The sequence below is a fragment of the Bos mutus genome, chromosome 10, assembly GCF_027580195.1.
Source record: "Bos mutus isolate GX-2022 chromosome 10, NWIPB_WYAK_1.1, whole genome shotgun sequence".
NCBI classification, from domain to species: Eukaryota; Metazoa; Chordata; class Mammalia; order Artiodactyla; family Bovidae; genus Bos; species Bos mutus.
Window position 1 is genome coordinate 72,556,730 of NC_091626.1, and position 23,512 is coordinate 72,580,241.

The 23,512-nt window shown below is 40.2% G+C and overlaps 1 protein-coding gene and 1 non-coding gene across 3 annotated transcripts in view; one reads left to right on the plus strand and one right to left on the minus strand.

Moving 5' to 3' along the window:
• The window catches only part of EIF2AK4 (eukaryotic translation initiation factor 2 alpha kinase 4), a 97,903-nt gene extending 74,653 nt beyond the window's left edge, over positions 1-23,250 (minus strand). For both annotated transcript variants that reach the window (XM_005888933.2, XM_070378246.1), the window contains exons 1-5: positions 23,042-23,250; positions 9,664-9,776; positions 6,510-6,612; positions 2,445-2,597; positions 322-402 (exon numbers count right to left, since the gene is read on the minus strand). In XM_005888933.2, the coding sequence (XP_005888995.1) occupies positions 322-402; positions 2,445-2,597; positions 6,510-6,612; positions 9,664-9,776; positions 23,042-23,185 (594 nt within the window). In that variant the 5' untranslated portion in view covers positions 23,186-23,250. The remainder of the gene's footprint in view (positions 1-321; positions 403-2,444; positions 2,598-6,509; positions 6,613-9,663; positions 9,777-23,041) is intronic.
• On the plus strand, positions 3,921-4,025 carry LOC138989669 (U6 spliceosomal RNA). Its single transcript, XR_011465915.1, has one exon. It is a non-coding gene; the product is annotated as a U6 spliceosomal RNA (small nuclear RNA).
• Positions 23,251-23,512: the final 262 nt, after the last annotated feature.

Genomic DNA, 23,512 nt, shown 5'->3' on the forward strand with positions numbered 1-23,512 from the left:
CTGTTGATAAACTACTCTAGTTACATAAGCCTAAGTCTTCTACAGATAATATACAACTCAAAGTTTGGTAACTATCTGGAGAATATAAAATATACAATGAATGATATCTGGGAGACTTTTAAGTGCCTCATTTTAAACTTTACTACTGATAGCAACAAACGAGGGAAAAAGGAATAATGAAGAATGAAGGACAGAGGTCCTGACTTCTGAGATATTCAAACATTATGAAGATACAGTAATTCAAATACCATCAATGGAAAGAAAAAGATTGTATATTTAGAAAATGTAAACTATTTGACTATGGCAGAAATTCTAGAGTACCTGCTTAGCCATTTCTTTCCTTTTTTTCTCTTCTTTTATCTCTTCTTTCCTTTTCTGAATCTCATGAAGGATTTCACGTTGCTGAAATAAATCATACAGCCATCAAATGCTGATCTCTGAAACCCATACAACACACAAATTCTGAAATCACAAAAAACCTTCTGAATTTCAGTCCTAAGAGTATGTAGAACCTTAGTACATACTACAGTTTCATCAGTTTATCAGAGTTCTTATGCAGTAGACCTCCCACTTAAATGCAGTAGACTGTGGGGGAGGGACACTTCCTCCCCACTTTTACGTGGAGGGACTTATTGTGGAAGCTCAGAGTCCTAACTATTGGACCACCAGGAGATCCCCAAAGTGGAGGGACTTTCACTGTGGCAACACCACTGGCCTCTCACTTCTCCCCACTCTTGACCGAGCCCCTCCTTTTTGGTATCTGCCTGTCTGCAGAGAACGTGCATTTGCACCTACTCTTTGCCCAGGTTGAGGTGGACTGAGCCAGCACCACACCCATAATACAGACCTTCAGCTGCACTCCCCAACCAGCTTTCTCGTTGTTAAAAGGGGCATTTTGATCTATTCATTTGGCCCATGTACCTATTACTCAAATGATTCTGAGTTTACATAAAGTAGCGTTTTTATAAGCCTCCTAAAATTCCAGGTTATAACTATCAGTAGCGTTTTTATAAGCCTCCTAAAATTCCAGGTTATAACTATCAAAACCATTGAGAGACTAACCAAAAATAATTGCAGCAATAATAGAAAATGTAAAAACATATCCAAAACTTACAGGTAGTTACAGCAGTACATTGAAACAAGACTGTTAATTAAATATCTTTATCTTCTAATTAAAATGTGTCTGCCTAAGAGCTAAGGAACTTTAAATGATAACTAGGCTATGCAATTGAATAGGAGATAAACAGTAACAAAATGAATGGAACTCACAAAGACAATGCTAACATAAGCAAAGGATGAACAAAATGAAGTAGGAAAAAAAGAGCAAGGAATAAGAACCTAAGAAAAGTAGGAATAACAAAATCCTAGAAGTAACTGTAACATCTAAGGGGAGAAAACTAAAAAGCCTCACTAAGAGATAAAAATATACTGGAAAAACTATTTCTGGATAGGAAGTCTGAACTTCGTCATGACGTAAATTCTGCCCAAATGGATATATAAGTACAATTTTACTCAAAATTCCAGAGGCTTTGTTTTGATCTTGAGAAAGCAATCCTATAATTTCTCTGTAAGAATAAATGTGTGAGGATAGCTGAGAGAAAAAAAAAGAACAATGAAAGAGGAAGGGACAGGGGTCCTGACTCCTCAGATAGTCAAATGTTACAAAGACAGTAATTCAAAGATTGTGGTATAGACCTAAGAAAAAAACAGAGGAATTGAACAAAAGAGATAATTCACAAATAGAACTTAGTACAAATAAGTAGGTAAAATACCCTTTAAAGGAAGTATTACAAATCACCTAAGAATGAATGATTATTTAATAAATGTGTTAGGAAAATGGGGTGGGGGGACTCAGACCCTTATTTTAACAACCTACACCAAAATAAGTTCTAGATAAGTAAGTGTATTAAAAGACTAAATAGAAGAAAAAGAACAAAAATCAAGAAGGAAATTTAGATATAGGTATTATGTTTGATTAAAGGATTTTTAAAATAACACAGGAGTGTATATTCTTATGCAGACTAAGACTAAAGAAAAAATACAAATGGTGAGTGAACTAAAAAATACGTTCAGTCTCTGGCTTTGGCTACTCGTTGGGCATGAGATACTTGTCCCACAGAGGGAAGAAGGTAATAGCCTCTGAACTCCTGCACAGCTTTACAGGCACACAAAGAAGTTTGCTTAAATTGACTTTTTCTTTCATTTAAAGACTAGGACTAAGGAAGGGTTCTAGGGGCAGCACTGATACCTGTTGGGAGGGAATCACTCATAGTATTTATTTCTTGGTTACTCCTAGGGCCTCCTTTCACATGAATTCATGGTTCTTGGATCAAATCCAGAGCAAAACTTAATAAATATGGATAAGTATGTAGGCAGAGACAGAGATTAAAAACCTATAGGGCTCTCAGTCCTCTGGCTGGCCACTGTGGTGACATGGGTCTCACCTCCTCTTCCTCTTTCCGCTTGGCCTCTAACTGCCTCCGTTGCTCCTCCTGAGCTCGCCTTTCCAGCATTTCTTCATGAAAAGACTTGGGAGGGGGCTTGTTGTGCTCGCAGAGAAATGACTGCACATAGTAAGCCAGTTCAAATATCATCACCTAAACACACGGATGGAAATCAACCACAAATGGTCAAGTGATGGGAAGACAGGGTCCAACGGCGAGACTACAGAAGAACATGCAGACCATCCGAGACCATTCACAATGATGATATTCATTTTGATGCGACACATTCTAAATTAGTTATAGGAGGTAACCACAGCAGGAAAAAGCTTTTCAGCACTCATCTCATTGTGTTGCTATCAAGACAAATCACTATCTAAATAAGTAAAAAGCATCACTTTTGTAGTCCTATTCAATTTATTGGCATTTTCTATATAATAAATCTTCTAAAATATTTTTCTATATGGAGAAGGCAATGGCACCCCACTCCAGTACTCTTGCCTGGAAAATCCCATGGGTGGAGGAGCCTGGTAGGCTGCAGTACATGAGGTCGCTAAGAGTTGGACACGACTGAGCGACTTCACTTTCACTTCACTTTCATGCATTGGAGAAGGAAATGGCAACCCACTCTAGTGTTCTTGCCTGGAGAATCCCAGGGACGGGGGAGCCTCGTGGGCTGACGTCTACGGGGTTGCACAGAGTCGGACACGACTGAAGTGACTTAGCAGCAACAGGTTCTCATTAGTTATCCATTTATCCACAGTAGTGTATATGCCAACTTCAATCTCACAGTTCATCCCACCACTCCCCTTCCCCTCCTGGTATCCATGTTTATTCTCTGCATCTGTGTCTCTATTTTTGCTTTGCAACTGAGTTCATCTGTAACATTTTTCTAGATTTCATATATATTCATTCATCTACTATATTTGTTTTTCTCTTTCTGACTTAACTCTGTATGCCAGTCCCTAGGTCCATCCACATCTCTGCAAATGGCACAATTTATTCCTTTTATGGATGAGTAATAGTCCATTCTATATACGTACCATATCTTTATCCATTCCTCAGTTGATGGACATTTAGGTTGCTTCCATGTGAAGGCTATTGTAAGTAGTTCTACAATGAACACTGGGATGCATGTACCTTTTGAAATTTTGGTTTTCTCCAGGTATATGCCCAGGAGTGGGACTGTTGTGTCATATGGTAGTTCTATTTTTAGTTTTTTAAGGAACTTCCACACTGGTCTCCATAGTGGCTGTACCAATTTACATTCCCACCAATAGTATAGGAAGGTTCCCTTTTCTCCACACCCTCCTCCAGCATTTATTGTTCATAGATTTTTTGATGATGGCCCTTCTGACCTGTATGAGGTGATACCTCATTGTAGTTTTGATTTGCACTTCACTAATAATTAGTGATGTTGAGCATCTTTCCGTGTGTTTGTTGGCCATTAAAAAGTATAATCTAAAATAAAGACAATGTGCTCTCTTCAGCAGAACATATGCTAAAACTGGAGAGATACAGAGAAGATTAGTATGGTCCCTGTGCAAGGATGACATGTAAATCTGTGAAGCATTCCATGTTTTTTTGGTTACCAAGGGAGAAAGGGATGGGGGAAGGAGGGATAAATGGAGAGACTGAGATTGACATGTACACACTATTCCATATAACATAGATAACTAATAAGGACTAACTGTATAGCACAGGAAACTCTTCTCAAAAGTCAGTAATGACCTGTAGGGAAAACGAATCCAAAAAATAGTGGATACTGTGTACGTAGCTATATAGTGGAAATCAGTACAACATTGTAAATAAATCAACTATACTGTAATACAAATTTGAATAAATAAATAAAATAAAGTCAAAAAAAGGTGGGGCTGGGGTGAGTGGGACAACAAAAGCAGAAATAAACAAGTGGGACTAAATCAAATATTTCTGCACAGCAAAGGAAGCCATCAAGAAAATGAAAAGGCAAACTACAGAATGGGAGAAGATACCTACAAATCATATATCTGATAAGGGGTCAATATTTAAATATATAAAGAACTAATATAACTCAGCAGCAAAAATAAAAAAGAAAACCCAAACAATCCAATTAAAAAATGGACAGAGGAACACAATAGACATTTTTCAAAAGAAGACATACAAATGGCCAACAGGCACATGAAAAGATATATAACATCGCTGATCATCAGAGAAATACAGATCAAAACCACAATGAGCTATCACCTCACACATCAAAAAGACAGTGAACAACAAGTATTGGTCAGGGTGTGGAGAAAAGGGAACCCTGATACACTTTTGGTGAGAATGTAAATTGTTGCAGCCAGTCTGAGAAACAGTATGGAGGTTCCTCAAAAAATTAAAAACAGAACTACATATGATCTAGCAATCCTACATCTGAGTATATATTCAAAGGGAATGAAAAAAAAGGATCTTGAAGAGATATCTATACTCCCATGTTATTGCAGCATTATTCACAATAGCCAAGGTAAGTGTCAATGAAAAAGTGAATAAAGATGTGATATAAATATACATACACAGTGAAATATTCAACCATGAAAAAGAACATCCTCCTGCTTGCAGAAACACAAATGGAACTTGAGGCATTATATTAAGTGAAATAAATCAAAGACAAATGCTGCATATCATTTACATGTAGAATCTAAAAAAACTGAAACAGGGACTAGAATGGTGGTTACCTAGGGATTGGTGGTGAGAGTAAAGGGGAGATATGTAGGTCCGAGTATACATACTTTCAGTTATAAAATAAGTAAGTTCTGGGGATCTAATGTATAGCATGATGATTATATTGCTGTTGTTCAGTCACTAAGTCATGTCCAACTCTTTACAACCCCATGGACTGTAGCACACCAGGGTTCCCTGTCCTTCACTATCTCCTGGAGTTTGCATGATGATTATGTAACAGTTATATTATATAATACTGCACTATAAAAATCAAACACAACAAAGAATTTTACAAAAAAATGACAAATCATGAATCCAAGAAACCAGAGGATTCTGTAGCTGAATTTTCAATGTAACTCCATATTATTTTTCAGTTAAGACATTACACTACATTAGAAAGAACTTAAACTAGAAAGAACTCTGTAGTAATTCCCAAGGCCAATTTTTTTGTCCAAGCTGTTCTACAATCACTTTATGTACCACAACAATCACTGAAGTTCTTGGAAACACAACTTAGGTGGGCAAAGATTATAGGGGCAAAAAGCACCCCAGAGAGCACACGGTAACTCACTGTGTTATGGAATGCAAGTGAAAAACGGTCCAGTCACTTTCCTAGTGACATAGAGGCCTAGGGCTAGTCCTTATTTAACTCTTCTTAGTCTTTGTAGGATAGGATAAGTTAAAAGTGATGTGCACAGGCAAAAACACTGCATAATCTTACACAAAAGTGAGGAGAAGATGGATTATACCTAGGATACTCAGTGGGCTTAAGGAACAGACCGTAATACTCGCCCTAAGAGGTCACCCAGCCTGGCCCTCCAGAGAGAGTTCTCACCTAAGGGGGAGCTCATGCAGACCCTGATGTCAGAGGATTAAAAAAGCATCAGTACTGAACTAGGTATAAATGCTCAGGTATAAAAGGGACATTGATGGAGGACAGTGAGTCCCTAATTATTGAGAAGTAAACAATTAGTTCTTCTGATATGAAAAGGGGAGATGTGGCAAAGTTTGGTCAGAAATCACTTGTTTGTCAACATTTTCCAACGTAAATGTTCAAGTCAAGATGAGGTCATGATGTCAGGCTCAAAGTGTGCAAAAATTCTGGTCAGTTTCATATGGAGTGTTTCCAGAAGAATTAAGCATCAACAGTACTGTCTATACAAGCTCTACAATTCGTAATTCATAAGTACTGTTAATTAAAGCAATCCAAACAGCAATATTCCCCTTTGTAGATACCAATAAAAAACAGAACATTCTAGTGAAAGTTAGATCTGAGGTGCAATGGGAAAGCCTTTAAGCCAAAGAAAAGGCTGGAAGGCAAACACTAGTGAACATGATGAGATTTTTATCATTCTGTCATAATTCTAGTTTTACAAATCATACCTCACCACAGTGTTTTTTGGCCACTTCTTCTAGGCGGGACTTTAACAAATTAACACTTTCATTTGACAGACCTTTGGCATTCTTTAATTCTATTTCAGGGACTCTGGAAAAGAAAAAAAAAAAGAATTACTCTAAAAAGTACAGATTGTTTGCATTAATATTTGCTAATTTTCAAGCTTGGAGCCTGGGGTTTCTGTAAGGGCCTCACTTGTGAACTTCTTTGTACCGCTAGGAACATTTCCTTTCATCTTAAAAGGATTTCAACTTTACCCCAGCAACTCTGTTGACACAGCACTCAACATGAAGTCACCTGCAGCCTGTAGGGCAGAAATGGGCTGGCCAGGTGTCAGCGTGGGCTTTCGAGTGCCCTGCTCCCCAAGAGGACCAGACTTACTGGGGCTCAATCAGGTGTCTCTCCAACTCCTCTGTCTCTGATTTCAGCTTTACAATCCGATTCAAATTTCTAACATCAACTACTATTTACTACCCTTTAAAAAATCACTCCAGCTCTGTGTGTGATTCTAGCCTACTAACTTCACCATGCACTCCCTTTCATGATAATGCTCGATCCTGGCTTGCCCCCTAACATCAGTGAACTCTGACAGCTCACCCACAAGGGTCTAAGCACTCTGTGATCATCTGTCTGCTCCTAGCATAAAGCAGGATAAGAATAACTATGTGTGAGGTGGAGGCACAGTGTTCTATCTAGTACTCCTACAACAGGCTGTGTCCCAGGAACTCATTCTGCTATAAATGAGCTCACTCACTCATGTCATGCACACTCTGCAAACTCTGCTATTCCAAGGATGCCTACCACATGCTCTTCTTGATCTCTATAGGGCACAACTAACAGTCAACACCTTCTACCCAAGGAAAATACAATCAGCCCTCCCTTGGGGTTCCTCTTATTTCCAACCACAACACATCCAATAACAACTCCTGAGATTAAGTAGGCTTTATTTAATTTTACAGATGAGAAAACGATTCATCCCTTCCCACCAAGCATTTCTGAGTAATTCATGGCATTTTACCTTGGTGAAGCCTTTACTATTCACTTATCTATGCATTCTCTCAGTGCTTCATTATGACAGATTACTACAGCCATCATCTACCTGGATAGATGGAAATCTTAGCGAAAGTCTACGTCAGGTCCATTTAATCCAGGATTCTCTTTCTCACAGTGGTATAAAGGACTATTTTGCAGAAAAGGTAAGTTCTCCTGCATGATATTATTTCAAAAGATAGGAATGTTTCCCCAAGTCAAGACTTAGATAATTAAAAAAAAAATCAAGCAGTCACTATATAGCAATATTAACAGAATAGCGAAAAATTCATCTGCAACACTAATTAAACACTGTAAAATTTCCAGTGTTCTCTTCATGCCCTTGGGACATAATTCATAAGTTTATGTAGCTGATATTACAATGTTTACTTTTTAACTTTTGTAAACACTTGCATGCTGTTTCTCAAATGATATTCTTACCAAATGGACACATCAAGATTTACCTGATGAGTTCTCTAACATAGTGGCTCTCAACCAGGGGTAATTATGTTCTCCCTCCAATGTGATATCAGTCAATGTCAAGTAGGCAAAGAAGCTCTGTGCCCCTCTACATATTTCTTGCCTAAGCATCTCTTCCATCTGGCCAGTCCTGAGTTGTATCTTTGATAACAAACCAGTAACAGTAAGTGAAGTGCCCTCCTGAGTTCTGTAAACTGTTCTAGCAAATTATCAAACCTGGGGCGGGGTGGGGGGAGGGTGTCACAGGAACGTGCAAATTTATAGCCAGTTGATCAGAAGTACTGGGACTTGCAACTGGCATCCACGTCTCATCATGGGAGTAAGCCCCCACCTCAGCTATCAAGAACTATGGACAGTTAGTGAACTGAATTGTTCAGATACCCAGTTGGTGTCAGAAAACATACCACCTATTTGGTGTCAGGAAAGATAAGACCTAGAGAGGCACTGTCTTATTTTTCTTTTGTAAAATTAATTACCTTTCAATTAATGCATAAATTAACTTTCTGAATATCTACTATTCTACTCGAGGCACAGAGGCTGGGCTAAAATTGGGTTACTAACTTCAGGGAGCTCATCTTGACCTACCTGTATTTTCATAAACTCCATCACCTCTTAAGGTAACAAATTCCATACATTTACCACCCACTGGGTAAGGCAGTACATCCTTTTACTTGTCACTTTCCTTCACTGGCTTCCTGCACAACAAGCTCAATTAAAAAAACATCATCCAGGCCAAATCTGCTTTTCTGCATGGAATGTCTGGGAAAAGATTACATGGAATATGCATGGTACTTGAAATGAAGAATACTTGAGCCTTGACAGGTAATGCTTTTGTTTTACTACTGGATCTGAACCCAAGGGGGTATTACCTTCAGGGGGAGTTTAGAAATACATGAGGCTTTTGGCTGTCTCACTGACTGGAAAACTCTTTAGGCATTTAACGGGTAGAGGCCAGTGATGTTACACGCCCTGCCATCTTCCCGAACCTGAAAGAGGGCGACTAAATCATTTTCTGCTTGGAAGTCCAGGTCCCACTAGGCTCGGAAGGCTACTCTAAGTCCTAATGTAAACTGTACTTTAAAACTAAGTACACAAAGCTTTTATAGTCACTGCACCTTTATCTTTTTTCCCCTAAATTGTTCCTCTTCCTAGTCTGTGAAAAATTAAACAAACAAAAGTTAACCTAACAGAAGAAGCAAACATTAGTCATGGAGCAAACACTACCACCCATAGAGACTATTAACTAGAAGCCAACCTAACAGGAGACAGGCTTCATGAAAACATCCATTGCTGATGTAGTTCTGATGAACTGCAAGTGATAGGAAATAAAATTTTAAATGGAATGGGGGCCAGAAGGAAAAAATACCATTGACTTCAACCTGTTCCTTTGTTTTCAAAACAGAGAACTGAAATCACATCAAAGCTATTTAAAAACAGACTTCCCTGGTGACTCAGACGGTAAAGAATCTGCCAACAATGCAGGAGTCCTGGGTTTGATCCCTGGGTTGGGAAGATCCCCTAGAGAAGGGAATGGCAACCCACTCCAGTATTCTTGACTCGGTAATTCCATGAACAGAAGAGCCTGGTGGGCTTGACTGAGAGACTAACACACACATTTATAAATGAACTCACACATCTGGATAGGTGGGTGGGCATTTCACTCTCAAATCCACTTTCACGTACACTTCTTCACCAGTCAGGCCTTGAGGGTACAGAACTAAATTGATTTCAGGAGGCTCTTTGACCTAAAAGAGAAAAAGAAAATCTTTTTTTTTTTTCTCTAGAGAGCCAGTCATTAACGATTAAGATAATTATTTCAGCTCAAAAGTTCTACTTTTTAAATATTACACACAGTTTAAACTGTGCTTTGGTCACATTTTCCTAAAGCATGGTTTAAAAACAAAACTTGTGCCAGGGAGAGTACATTTTCCTTTTCAGTTTTCTAAGGAGTGACCTGAAATGTCCCACGCAGCCTTCATTTACTCAAGTAAGCGGCTGCTGCCCTAGAGACTGAGAGTGCAGGGGCAAATCTGGACAGACAGGAAGCCAACTAGCTGACACAAAACAGAGGACGTGTAAGTATTTCCAAATAGTGACCAGTGCTGTAAAGAAAGCAAAGCTGAGCCATGGAACAGAGTGGTGGAGGAGGAGAAGGTATTCAGACAGATGGGTCAGAGAAGGCCTACTGACACTTCAAATACTGAGACAACGCGTGAAATTCTTGACAAGGAGAAATCTGACAGCTCTTCTAAAACTGTGTATGCTTTCAACCAACTGTTTTCCCCCAAATAACTAAATATTCCATTATCCTTTATTTATATATGCTCTTCCCAAAAAGGATTTGAGGCAGTTTATATAATTTATAAACATAAACCTACCAACTCTGTGAGGTAGGTGTCATCTCCACTGTACAGACAAGGCGGTTCAGGCTCCAAGTTTCTTCCCCACAAACAGACAGTGGCAAGGCTGGACTTCAAATCCAACTAAGACACCCAAACCTGTGTCTCCCCATCAGCCCTCCCTTGTTAACGCCAATCCTCAGTTGTCGGATTGCTAGAGTAAGGAGTTGCAAGGAGTTGAAGCTTGCCTTTGCCTTGGAATGTCAAGGCAGCCAGGGCAAAAAGAGAAATGTGGCATTATCAGAAAAGAGAAAGCATAAAAAGTCTTCCAAGGGTGACAAAGTATTGAGGAACATTAAATTCTGACAGAACATGAACTTTACATGTGGCACTCTGAAGTATACAATCAGCTGTGTATATAAAATACATAAGCTCGGTTTTCATTTATAATAATCCTTGATTTTTTTAAAAAAGCTACTGTAAAAATTCAGTCTGTGTTGGTGGCAAAGGACAGAGAAGAAGGTGGATTTGAGATAAAGCTGACAGAGAGACTGGGCCCTGAGAGAGGAAACCAGAAGGCTAGTGTCCGGTAGATCTCTAGCTCCTTGATGCAGAGCAGGATGAGGAAAGAGGACCTCCACTGAGAGGAGACACGAGGACTGCAGGTGGCCTTGCCAGGAGCAGACCCTGGCATGAGAGGAGTGGTGCTGGGTGAGGATGAGGCCACAGCAGGTCTATGACAACTCTTTCAAGGAGGTGTGGGTTCGGGTTAAATTAAAGGGACAGAGAGTGGGGCCACAGACGGGGTGGGGGGTGAAACCAAGGGATAATTTTATTTTGTTCTGTTTAAAGATGGGAGATACTACAGAGTGTGAGGATGTTGATGGAAATATTATGGAAGAGCAGGAAGGAGACCAAATTAGGATCTGAAGTTGATGGATCCTGGGCAGAACAGAAACAGGCTAGACTGATTGGAGGAGGGGCTTTCCTTCTAGAATGACAGGAAGATGTGAGGGGGGAAAAAAAAAGCAAGTAGAGGAGGCTTTCCTCTGAGGATCCTCACAGGAGCGAGAATGAAACTGAACCTGTTAGATTCCCAGTTTCCTGTTTCCTCTTCAATCAAGACACGCTGGCTGTTATCTGCTGTAAAGCAGATACAGATCATATCAGACAGAATTTAACAGGGCAAGCATTTATTTGCTAAAAGCAGCAAAAACACCAATTCTCACTTGCTAAGAAGGAAAGGACAAACTATTACCTTGACCAGTCTCCTAAATAGCCTCACTTCTGGAAAAGCTTTTCAGTACGGAAATTTTCACACAAAGCTGATAATGATAGAATGAACTCCATGTACTTACCAGCCAGTTTCAATAATGACCCATTTACGGCCAATCTTGTGTATCTATATGTGCCCTATCCCCAAGTGCCACACTGGATCGTTTTGAAGTAAATCCTATCAACCAGTCTTTGCCTGTGTTATTATTATTCTCTTCCCAACATCAATCCAATGAAGTAGAAAAAGGTATATATCTCCATTTTAGAGATGTAAAAACTAAAGAGAAAGGCTAATTAGACAGACTCAAAATTTTACCAATGCTTCCTCCACCAGGTCGAATCTTAAGAAATTTTTCATCTCATAGGCCACAAATTTTAGAGAGATACTATGTCGCCCAAGAAAATACTTTTTTGCTCCCTCTCTACTGTAGATACCACTTTAGAAAATAGAGAATATTTTAGTACCAAAAGTAGGAGAAAAGTACAAAAACAGAATAAAGTGTAGTCAATTTAGCTTATATTACTATATCTTTACATATACATTATTCTGCCTTTCATTTTCTAATTTGGCTGAAGACCAACGAAAACTATATTTTAGAATGCAGATGGGGAAACTGCTGTAAATCCATACTGACTCACATAGCTTAAAGAGTCAAAATAAATATGAAAATAAGAATATATATTTATACACATATATACATATCTATAACTGAGTCACTTTGTTGTAAGGCAGAAATTAACACAACATTGCTAATCAACTACACTTTAATAAATTTAAAAAAAATGGAAAATGCCATACAGATAATCTTCTTAAAGTAAAATATCCAAGACCCTGCAGGCCCAAGGTAAAGAGGTGGAAGCCAAGGTGTTAAAACAGAAGCAGATTATCTAGGAGCAATAGCAGATTTTCTGTTTTGCAGCAACGACATTGCAGTAGTCATCTATAAATGAAAGGAGCAAGAGTCACCTAACTACTAATGTATAAGCAAGTTGTGTAAGTGGAAACTACGAATGCAAACCAAGGGGTGAACTTTCCTGGGCTCGGTATAGAGATAAACTTGTAACAAATAGACAACATATGCCACATGAAGGGGGTTATCTCTGCACACATATGATAACAAATTTGGTTTAGCATTCCCTTTTCTCTTTCTGTAGGAAGTGCAGCATGTATCTAAATGTAACTGACCTTCTCAGGAAACGGTACAGGAAAGCCCACAGTTCATGTCTGGAGTCACTAGAACAGAAGCCAGCTTCAGAAAAGAGAGGCCATTGGGAGACTACACATTTTGAAGATATTCTTTAAGAAGTGAAAGTAAAAGTCGCTCAGTTGTGTCTGACTCTTTGTGATCCCATGGACTATACAGTCTACAGAATTCTCCAGGCCAGAATACTAGAGTGGGTAGCCTTTCCCTTCTCCAGGGGATCATTCCCAACCCAGGTCTCCCACATTGCGGGTCGATTCTTAACCAGCTGAGCCACAAGGGAAGCCCAAGAACACTGGGGTGGGTAGCCTATCCCTTTCCAGTGGATCTTCCCGACCCAGGAATCGAACCAGGGTCATCCTGCATTGCAGGCGGATTCTTTACCAACTGAGCTATCAGGGAAGCCCATACCATTCTTTACTAAAGGGGATGCTTAAGGTGATGCTTAAGAAGGAACAATGAATCAAGGTAAAGACACCTGGCAGTAATCAGGGAAGGAGGTCTCTCTCAGTCACAAGGGGACCACCAGGCAGAACATCAGTATATAAAACAATGGCCTAAAAAAGTGGTTAGGATCCTGCAAACATTCCTGGGCTGACCCAGCCTTAGAACAAATGCAGGTCTAGTGTTCTAGTTACTTCCATCACACAGCAACACTAGCAGGACAACGGTGATAACAGTGGTGAGCCCAGATAATGCCAAAGCAATCTTAATGCCAAAGCAAACTCTGAGGAAAGAGTTCAGATACAAAGTGAAGACACTCCTGGACGCATAAAGGTTTCAGTTTTAGGAAATGCATGAGTCCAGTTATGGTGGTTTGGATGAAGGAACAGACCTGTGGATGCTGATGAACGACGTATGCGGGACAAAAATCTGACAACTTGTCTGGTTCTGAGTACCAAGTGAGACCAACCCAAAGAGCAGGACATTGAAGCTACCAGGTGACTAGCTACTTCTAAAGCTTTTGTCTTTGGCTGACAGCTTGACTGGACCAGAATGATATTTCTCTTCACGAAGCATAGACTCTGGAGTACCGTTTCCCCAATATCCACTCTCCTTTTATTTCTTTGTAAAAGAATCCTCAATTTTTTTTAGCTGAATACATTTCCCCAACTCATATGCAGCTCAGTGTAGCTACTGGATTAATTGAAAGCCAATAATATGAAAGACTCATTTGAAAAGACCCTGATGCTGGGAAAGATTGAAAGCGGGAGGAGAAGGGGATGACAGAGGATGCGATGGTTGGATGGCATCGCCGACTCAATGGACATGAGTTTGAGTAAATTCCAAGAGTTGGTGATGGACAGGGAGGCATGGCGTGCTGCAGTCCACGGGGTCATAAAGAGTCAGATACGACTGAGAGACTGAACTGAACTGAACTGAATATGAAAGAACTGTAAGATGCAATTTCCAGGAAGTGACCTTTATTAAAAGAAAGGGATGAAGCTTTTTCATCCCTTTCTCCTTCCAGCTGGCTGGAATGCAGACGTGATGACTGGAGGCCAGACAGCCATTTCAGACCATGCAGGGGGCAGTAAGGTTGGTAGAACAGTAATTCAGAAAAAGCCCACAGCTCCAGACTTTTACATATAAAAACAGACTTTGTTATTTAAAGTTTTCTGTCATATGTAGCTAAACTTAATTTTAACCAGCATAGGCTCACTGGGAAAAAAAAATGACAGTCAGGGAACAGCGCTTTCAGAGGTAAGAACAGAAAATTCACCAGGCTTTTCTCAAGCAAACTGAGAGGCTCCCCTACTTGTAAAGAGGCTCTTATGCAAAACATGTTTAGGATACCAAGCATTAGCTCATATTAGGATATTCAAGGATTCCTGAAACTGAACAGGATTTCATTAAAAAGTTCAACAACCAAGATATATTAAAGATTAAGACTGGGTAGGGCATCTTCCATGCCTTTAGAAGACAAACTGTCATTAGAATTTAATGTTGATAAAATCTTTGACTTAACCTGCACAAAGAAATAATGAATTCCTGGAAAAAAAATCTGTAGACAAAAAAATACATAGTAAAGGGTAAATAAATTGTTTTGAGAGCATGGAATGAGAGGAAAGCAATGCAGAATGTATTGCTACAAAATATACAAAATTCTACATGAGGAAAAAGATTTGTTTTGAAGATTGAAAATACAAGTGACAGGAAGCAGTCATGGAAAGAAGGCCACATTATAATAAAACATGAGTAAAACACTTTTCAATGAGAATAAGAAGTTGGATACTCATCTGAAGTATAACACTATACATGTACTCAGTTGCTCAGCTGTGTCTGACTCTTTGCAACTCCTGGTACTATAGTCCACCAGGCTCTTCTGTTGATGGAGTTTTCCAGGCAAGAATACTTGAGTGGGTTGCCATTTCCTTCTCCAGGGGTTCTTCTTGACCCAGGGATCGAACACATATCTCCTGCACTGGCAGGCAGATTCTTTACCACTGGGCCACATGGGAAGCCCTTTAATACTACAAAACAGTCAAAAAAATCCTCAAGGTATAAAATGTGAATGAGTAATACAAACTCAGTCCTAAAATATGAAAGGTAATACTCTAGACTAATTACCACCAGAGTTAAAAAAAAGACATTAGCTCTTCAAGAAATAAACCCCAAGTATATTACTACATCCACAGGACTAGCAACACTGACCTGGGGGACCCTCTTTTCAGCACAGTGCACACCACCTGGAGAAGTGCCCAGCCAGCAGAAACCCCAGTTTCTCAGTCTCAATATGCTTTTCTTGGGTACCTCCTCACACTCACCCCAAAATAAACTGGTATAAGCGTGTGTCTATTTCTGCTAAAAGTACCGTAATGAAGGATGTGCATGTACTCAGTCGTGTCTGAGTCTTGGCAACCCCATGGACTATAGCCCACCAGGCTCCTCTGTCCATGGGATTTTTAAAGCAAGAATACTGGAGTGGGTTGCCATTTCTTCCTGTAGGGGATCTTCCAGACCCAGGGATCAAACCCTCATTTTCTGGGTCTCCTGCATTGCTGGTAGATTCTTTACCTCCTGAGCCACAAGACTATTAAAAAGAATTTTATTGGCCATTCCACATAGGAGCACAACTTTTGGTTCCAAGGCATGAGGGTTAGTGACAGCCTGTGATTAAAATTCACTGGTTTACAAGATGAGCAGCAGAGTGAGGACAAGGTTTGGGAAATTAATTAAAAATACTAACACAAGAGGGAGACGGATGGACTGGGAATTTGGGGTTAGTAGATACAAACTATTACATAAACAACAAGGTCCTACTTAGAACAATGAACTATATCCAACTTCCTAGGATAAACCATAATGGAAAAGAATATTGAAAAAAGACTGTATCTATGTGTAAAACTGAGTCACTCTGGTGCACAGCAGAGACTGGCACAACATTATAAATCAACTATACTTAAAAAAAAGAAAAACTAACACAATTTTCAATTAACCACGTAAATACACTGAACCATACACTTAAAAATTAAGTTAGTACATTTATCTTATGTATTTTATTCCACAAGCATATAAAACAAGCTACACAATTCAAACCACTTTCAGGTGTTTGGTCTAGAATTGTTATCTAGACCCTGCTAGTCAAATCCCCCTTAAATTTTGATGACAAGACTTGGTTCAGCATGGCCCCATGTTTATTACTTGCTTCTGTTCTCATATCCTGTAATGTAGGAAAGAAATTAGTCTGCGTAAAAAAACCAACAAATCTAGAAATAAAGTAACATGTGAAAGCTAGATAAGCTGGGCAAGTCTTTAGTTTTAAGTCTGTAAAGATGCCAAAAACAAAATAATAATGATAGTAAAAGCTCTCAGTCACTTTCTGTAACCGACCTTATAAAAATCACCAAGCTCATTCATTCATCTTCTGTTCTCAAGCATTTGCCTATTTGTCAAATGGCCAAGCACAAAAAAACAACAAACTGCTAGATTCCTTAAAGTTCAATAACTCTGACTCCATTTTAAACAAACACTAAAATATTCAAATCTGAGTTCTCCCCAAATTAAATACAGGTAATATAAGTGGAGGTGATGAATAGATTCAAGGGACTAGATCTGGTAGACAGAATGCCTGAAGAACTACGGACAGAGGTTTGTAAAGTTGTTTAGGAGATGATGACCAAAACCATCTCCAAGATAAAGAAATGCAAGAAGCCAAAGTGGTTGTCTGAGAAGGCCTTACAAGTTGCTGAGAAAAGAAGAGAAATGAAAGGCAAAGGAGAAAGGGAAAGATACGCCCAACTGAAGCAGAGTTCCAGAGAACAGCAAGGAGAGAGAGATAAGAAAGCCTTCTTAACTGACTAATGCAAAGAAATAGAGGAAAACAATAGAATGGGAAAGACTAGAGATCTATGAGAAAATTGGAGATACCAAGGGAACATTTCACGCAAAGATAGGCACAAGAAAGGACAAAAACGGCAAGAACGTAACAGAAGCAGAAGAGATTAAGAAAAGGTGGCAAGAATACACAGAAGAACTGTACAAAAAAAGGTCTTAATGACCCAGATAACCATGATGGTGTGTTCTCTCACCTAGAGCCAGACATCCTGGAGTGTGAAGTTAAGTGGGCCTTAGGAAACATTACTAAACAAAGCTAGTGGAAGTGACAGAATTCCAGCTGAGCTATTTCAAATCCTAAAAGATGATGCTGTTAAAGTGCTGCACTCATTACACCAGGAAACTTGGGAAATTCAGCAGTGGCCACAGGACAGGAAAAGGTCAGTTTTCATTCCAATTCCAAAGAAAGGGACTGCTGAAGAATGTTCAAATTACCATACAACTGCACTCATTTCACATCCCAGCAAGATCATGCTCAAAATCCTTCAAGCTAGGCTTCAGTAGTACATGAACCGGGAACTTCTAGATGTACAAGTGGATTTGGAAACAGAAGAACCAGAGATCAAATTGTCAACATATGCTGGACACAGAAGAAGCAAGAGAATTCCAAATAAACATCTACTTCTGCTTCATTGACTATGCTAAAGCCTTTGACTGTGTGGATCACAACAAACTGTGGAATATTCTTAATGAGATGGGAATATCCCTGAGAAACCTGTCTGTAGGACAAAAAGCAATAGTTAGAACTGGACATGGAACAAAGGACTGGTTCAAAATTGGGAAAGAAGAATGTCAAGGCTTCTATATTGTTACCCTGCTTATTTAACTTATATGCAGAGTACATCATGCAAAATGCCAGGCTGGATGAAGCACAAGCTGGAATCAAGACTGCCGGCAGAGGCAGAAATACCAACAACCTCAGATATGCAGATGACACCACTTTAATGGCAGAAAGTGAAAAGGAACTACAGAGCCTCTTGATGAAGGTGAAAAAGGAGACTGAAAAATCTGGCTTAAAACTCAACATCCACAAAACCAAGATCATGCCATTTGGCCCAATGTCTTCAGGTCAAATAGATGAGGAAACTGTGAAAACAGTGTCAGATTTCATTTTTTTGGGCTCCAAAATCACTGCTGATGGTGACTGAAGCCATGAAATTAAAAGACGCTTGCTCCTTGGAAGAATAGCTATGACAAACCTAGACAGTGTATTAAAAAGCAGAGACATCATTTTGCCAACAAAGTTCCGTCTAGTCAAAACTATGGTTTTTCCAGCGGTCACGTATGGATGTGAGTGCTACATAATAAAAAAGGCTGATCACCTAAGAATTGTTGCTTTCTAACTGTGGTGCTGGAGAAGACTCTTGAGAGTCCCTTGAACTGCAAGATTAAACCAGTCAATCCTTAAGGAAATCAATCCTGAATATTCATTGAAAAGACTGATGCTGAAGCTGAAGCTCTAATACTTTGCCCACCTGATGCGAAGAACTGACTAACCGGAAAAGACCCTGATGCTGGGAAAGAATGAAGGTGGGAGGAGAAGGGGGTAACAGAGGATGAGATCGTTGGATGACATCACTGACTCAATGGACACGAGTTTGAGCAAACTCAGGGTAACAGTGAAGGACAGAGAAGCCTGGCATGCTGCAGTTCACGGAGTCACAAAGAGTCAGACAGGACTTAGTGACTGCACAACAATAACAACATTATTACAGTAAAAATGCCAGTGTAATTTTTTTAACCAGGCAAGTTGACTCTAAAGTTCATAATGAAAAACCAAAGTAAAATTAGTCAGGAATATTCTGTAAATCATGACTACATTAAATACTAAAGCTGATTATAAATCTACAGTAATGAAAGCAATATGGTGACAGAACCTAAATAGATTTCTGGGATACAGTGTCAAGAAATACACCCAAATACAGTTGGGAATGGAAGCGGGGTCTTCTGCATTGCAGGCAGATTCTTTACCAGCTGAGCAACTAGGGAAGCGTATATTAAGCAAACAACCAAACAAAAATTGAGAGCTGTTTACCAGGCAGTAGGCATGTAGGTGTGAACAACAGTGAGACTTTATTTTTTTGGGCTCCAAAAAATCACTGCAGATGGTGACTGCAGCCATGAAATTAAAAGATGCTTGCTCCTTGAAAGAAAAACTATGACCAAACTAGATAGCATATTAAAAATCAGAGACATTACTTTGCCAACACAGGTCCGTCTAGTCAAAGCTATGGTATTTCCAGTAGTCATATATGGATGTGAGAGCTGGACTATAAAGAAAGCTGAGTGCCGAGGAATTGCTGCTTTTGAACTGTGGTGTTGGAGAAGACTCTTGAGAGTCCCTTGAACTGCAAGGAGATCCAGCCAGTCCATCCTAAAGGAAATCAGTCCTGAATATTCATTGGAAGGACTAATGCTGAAGCTGAAACTCCAAATCTGTGGCCAACTGATGCAAAGAACCAACTCATTGGAAAAGACCCTGATGCTGGGAAAGATTGAAAGCAGGAGGAGAAGGGGACGACAGAGGATGAGATGGTTGGATGGCATCACTGATGTGATGGACATGAATTTGAGTAGGCTCCAGGAGTTGGTGATGGACAGGGAAGCCTGGCGTGTTGCAGTCCGCAGGGTCACAAAGAGTCGGACACGACTGAGTGACTGAACTGAACTAAACTGATCCTTATGAAGCCAGTCTACTCTTATGCAATGCAAAGGTGGCATTTCACATTAGTGGAAAAGATTCATACTCAGAGGTAAGAACTTAAAAAAGTTGAAGGAAGCTTTTAAAAATGTCATGAAAGATTTAAAAGAAAGCCTTGAAGAATTCATTTTTGGTAACACTGGAGCAGGGAAAAAACAAACCACGGGGACCATGTAACAACAATAAAGAAAAAGATCATTTTGACTATACTGACTGTAAGTTTTTAAAAATTGCATAAATTACCTAAATATCAAAATGCATAATTGTTAGGGAAAAATATTTTCAATATAATAACCTAAAATGCTAATTTTCTTAACACATAAATTAACATATAAATGGTATGCCTCAAGATATAAATAGCTCTGACAAATGAATGAGAAAATAGACAACAGAGTATAAAAATAAACAACATCAAAAAGTTCACAGAAAAAAAACCATGGCTTACAGACAAAGGCGGTCCTAATAACGTATAACTAAAGAAGTAAACATGTTTCATCTATTTATTGGCAAAGATGAAAAAGTCGGACGTCTACAATGTTGGTGAATATGTAGGTAAAGAAGTACTTATACACTACTGGTGGGCCCAGAAACAGAAAAACGGTTTTAGGAGGGGGGTATTAGCTATCAAATTATAAATGAGCAGGCCTTTGGCTGACAGAAAAGTAGCCAAGATAATTAAGTTAACAATACTTTTATAACTTCAGAGGAAATTCTATTTTAAACTAGCAGTGAGTGTCCAAACTTTAGTATGTAAAACAATTTTTAGCATGTATTCCCAAAATGTTTCTTTATTAATAATATATATATGCTACTAAACCAAACTCTACCTTATAATACATCTCCCAAAAAGAAGTTTAAAAAACTTCAGATGTTTAAGAAATTAAAGTTTACACAGGTAAATAATCTTGAGCTGAATTTACTGGCAGCAAATTTGGCCTGAACTGACATGAGGCTATTAATAGTCTTTATACATCCCATTGAGGGTGAACACTTGAATATTCACACGTTTCACTGTGCTTAATTCTGGATGCTGCTCCAGACATTGAGGGAAAGGAAGTGAAGCTGCTCAGTCGTGTCCCACTTTTTGCAACCCCATGGACTGTAGCCTAGCCCGCTCCTCCATCCATGGAATTTTCCAGGCAAGAGTACTGGAGTGGGTTGCCATTTCCTTCTCCAGGGGATCTTCCCGACCCAAGGATCGAACCCGGTCTTCCACACTGCAGGCAGACGCTTTACCATCTGAGCCACCAGGGAAGCCATTGAGGGAGGTACCAGATAAGTACGGAATGTGCACACATGGACATGAACACAAACACTTCTGAATTCTGAAACCTATCAAGCCTCAGGGTTTGGATAAAGGATTGTGGACTTGAATAATCTTCCCCTAAAGACTGGCAAGTAAAAAGTAACTGTTGAATGATTACATTCTTTTCTTTTAACTTTTTTAAACTTTTTTTAACTGAAGTATAGTTGATTTACAATGTTGTGTTAATTTCTGCTGTACAGCCGAGTGACCTCAGTTATACACATATATATACTCTTTATATTCTTTTTCATTATGTTTTATCCCAGGCTACTGAATATACAGGAGGTGCTATACAGGAGGAGTTTGTTGTTTATCCATTCTGTATGTAATAGTTTGCATCTACTAACCCCAAACTCCTAGTTTACCCCTTCCCCATCCCCTCCCTTTTGGCAACCACAAGTCTGTTCTTCATGTTGAATGACTACCTTCTGATTCATCCTTATGACTACCAATTAGCTGCTTGTGGGGCCTAGCAAAGTGTTAAGCATATTTGCCCATGTACCTCAGGGTACAGCTATCTGAATTCTTCTACCTGCCTATTACAGTCTTGGTTTTATTTACTACACTATCCTGTTACAAAGGCCACCAGCCATAAATTGAGATTATCGGTATCCCCACAAGCAGTTCCTTGTCCTTTTCTGTTTTCTTGCAGTCTTAGGACCATATAATTAAGCTGTGTAAACTAAATACACTGTCTCTGAATGAAGTCTTAGGAGCTTTGTATTGAGTCCCAATGTATACTTTGTGATATATATTTTAGTTACACTTCCTGGTTCTCAAGGGAACTGAGAAGTTACCAGATCACCAGAAAGTTACCTTATTATTTTAAGTATATATAAGGGGAATATTAACATTTCTACTCTTTCAGTCTTAATTCTTGAAATTAAGTACTAGGAAAGTAAGCTCCCTGAAGGATGAGGGTTTGGTTTGGTTTGTGCTGGACTGTACTCTGAACACCTGGAAGGAACACATTGGGTGAGAGGGGGAATGTTTTGCCCTGACAGCTCCCGAAGATCCTAGATCTTGAGCAAATCCTGCATGTGCTGATAAAGTGCATGTTGTAAAATGCCAAGACTCAAAGGCAGATGAAGAAAGGTACTACTTTTTAAAAAATACTATAGATAACAATAGTTTGGTAGATAATGCTTCAAGGATGAGGGAAAAAACTGTATCAGCAGCTTGAAATGTTCCTTAACTTATTTCCAGACAAAAGAAAAAGAAAGAAAGAAAAGAAGCCAAATGCCTTTGGCATTTTAGCCGAATGCCATTTTAAAAGGTTTGGACTCAGCACACTCCCTCTTCATTACAGCTAAGAAGAATATATTCCATACTCTTGAAGGAAAGGCACAGAGGAAAGTTCCTCCACACCGCACAACACAGTGAGGATGCCAGAGGAGTACAGGGTAATTACACGGCTAACAGTTCTGAAGACATACCGGAGGGTGAGACTTCTGAGTAAGGACAGCAATAAGATCTGTGCAAGAGCCCTCAAAGCGTTCCCAAAGTTGCAATGGGTCCGCATGAATGCGCTGTTGTATCAAACCCAAGGAGACAAGACAGTAAGGAGGCAGGTATGTTATGGAACGTCAGGGGGAATAAGAAGCAAGGCCAGGTAAGACCAGAGCCGATTTAGGGGAAAGGCTGTAAGAGAACTTGTCCCAGGCAGGGGTTCTGAAGACCCGCCTTGCGGCTGCGGGTGCAAGGACAAAAAGTGAGCGCGGGTGGACTGTGAGGGATGAAAGGACTCCAGAACCCGAAGTTGGGGTCTGGTGTTCGCTTCCGGCAAGGCCGCGCCAAGGGAGGCTGGGCCGCAGCACGCCAGCCCCGACCAGACATGCCAAGTTCCTACCCGTCCGCGCGCGTCCGGCCGCAGGTCCTGGAAGTCGGCGCCATAGATGGCCTCCAGGGCCTGCAGCTCGTGGTCTTGTCGTTGCGGGTAGCTCTCCGGTGGCTCGTCCCGGCCACGTCCGGGGGCCCCGCGGCCCCCGGCCATAGCAGTGCGGTGAGCCAGGAAGAACGGCCTTGCGGTAGCGGGTGGGCCCCAGGCTCCACTCCGGGGGCGGGATCGTGGGCGGGGCTTCTAGCCGGGGCGGGCCTGGGGCGAGGCTCCGAACCGGAGGCGGGGTCAGGGATGAGGTTAGGGGCTCTACGCTAGCGAGAAAGATCGGAGCAGGAGCTCCACGCCCGGAGTGGGCATGTGGGCCGGGCGCTGAGTCGGGGGCTCGGTCAGAGTTGGGGTGAGTCCCTCTGGCAGGAAGACTAATCTAGTACTGCTGTGTGCTGTGTGCTCACAGTCGTGTCCGACTCTTTGCGACCCCAT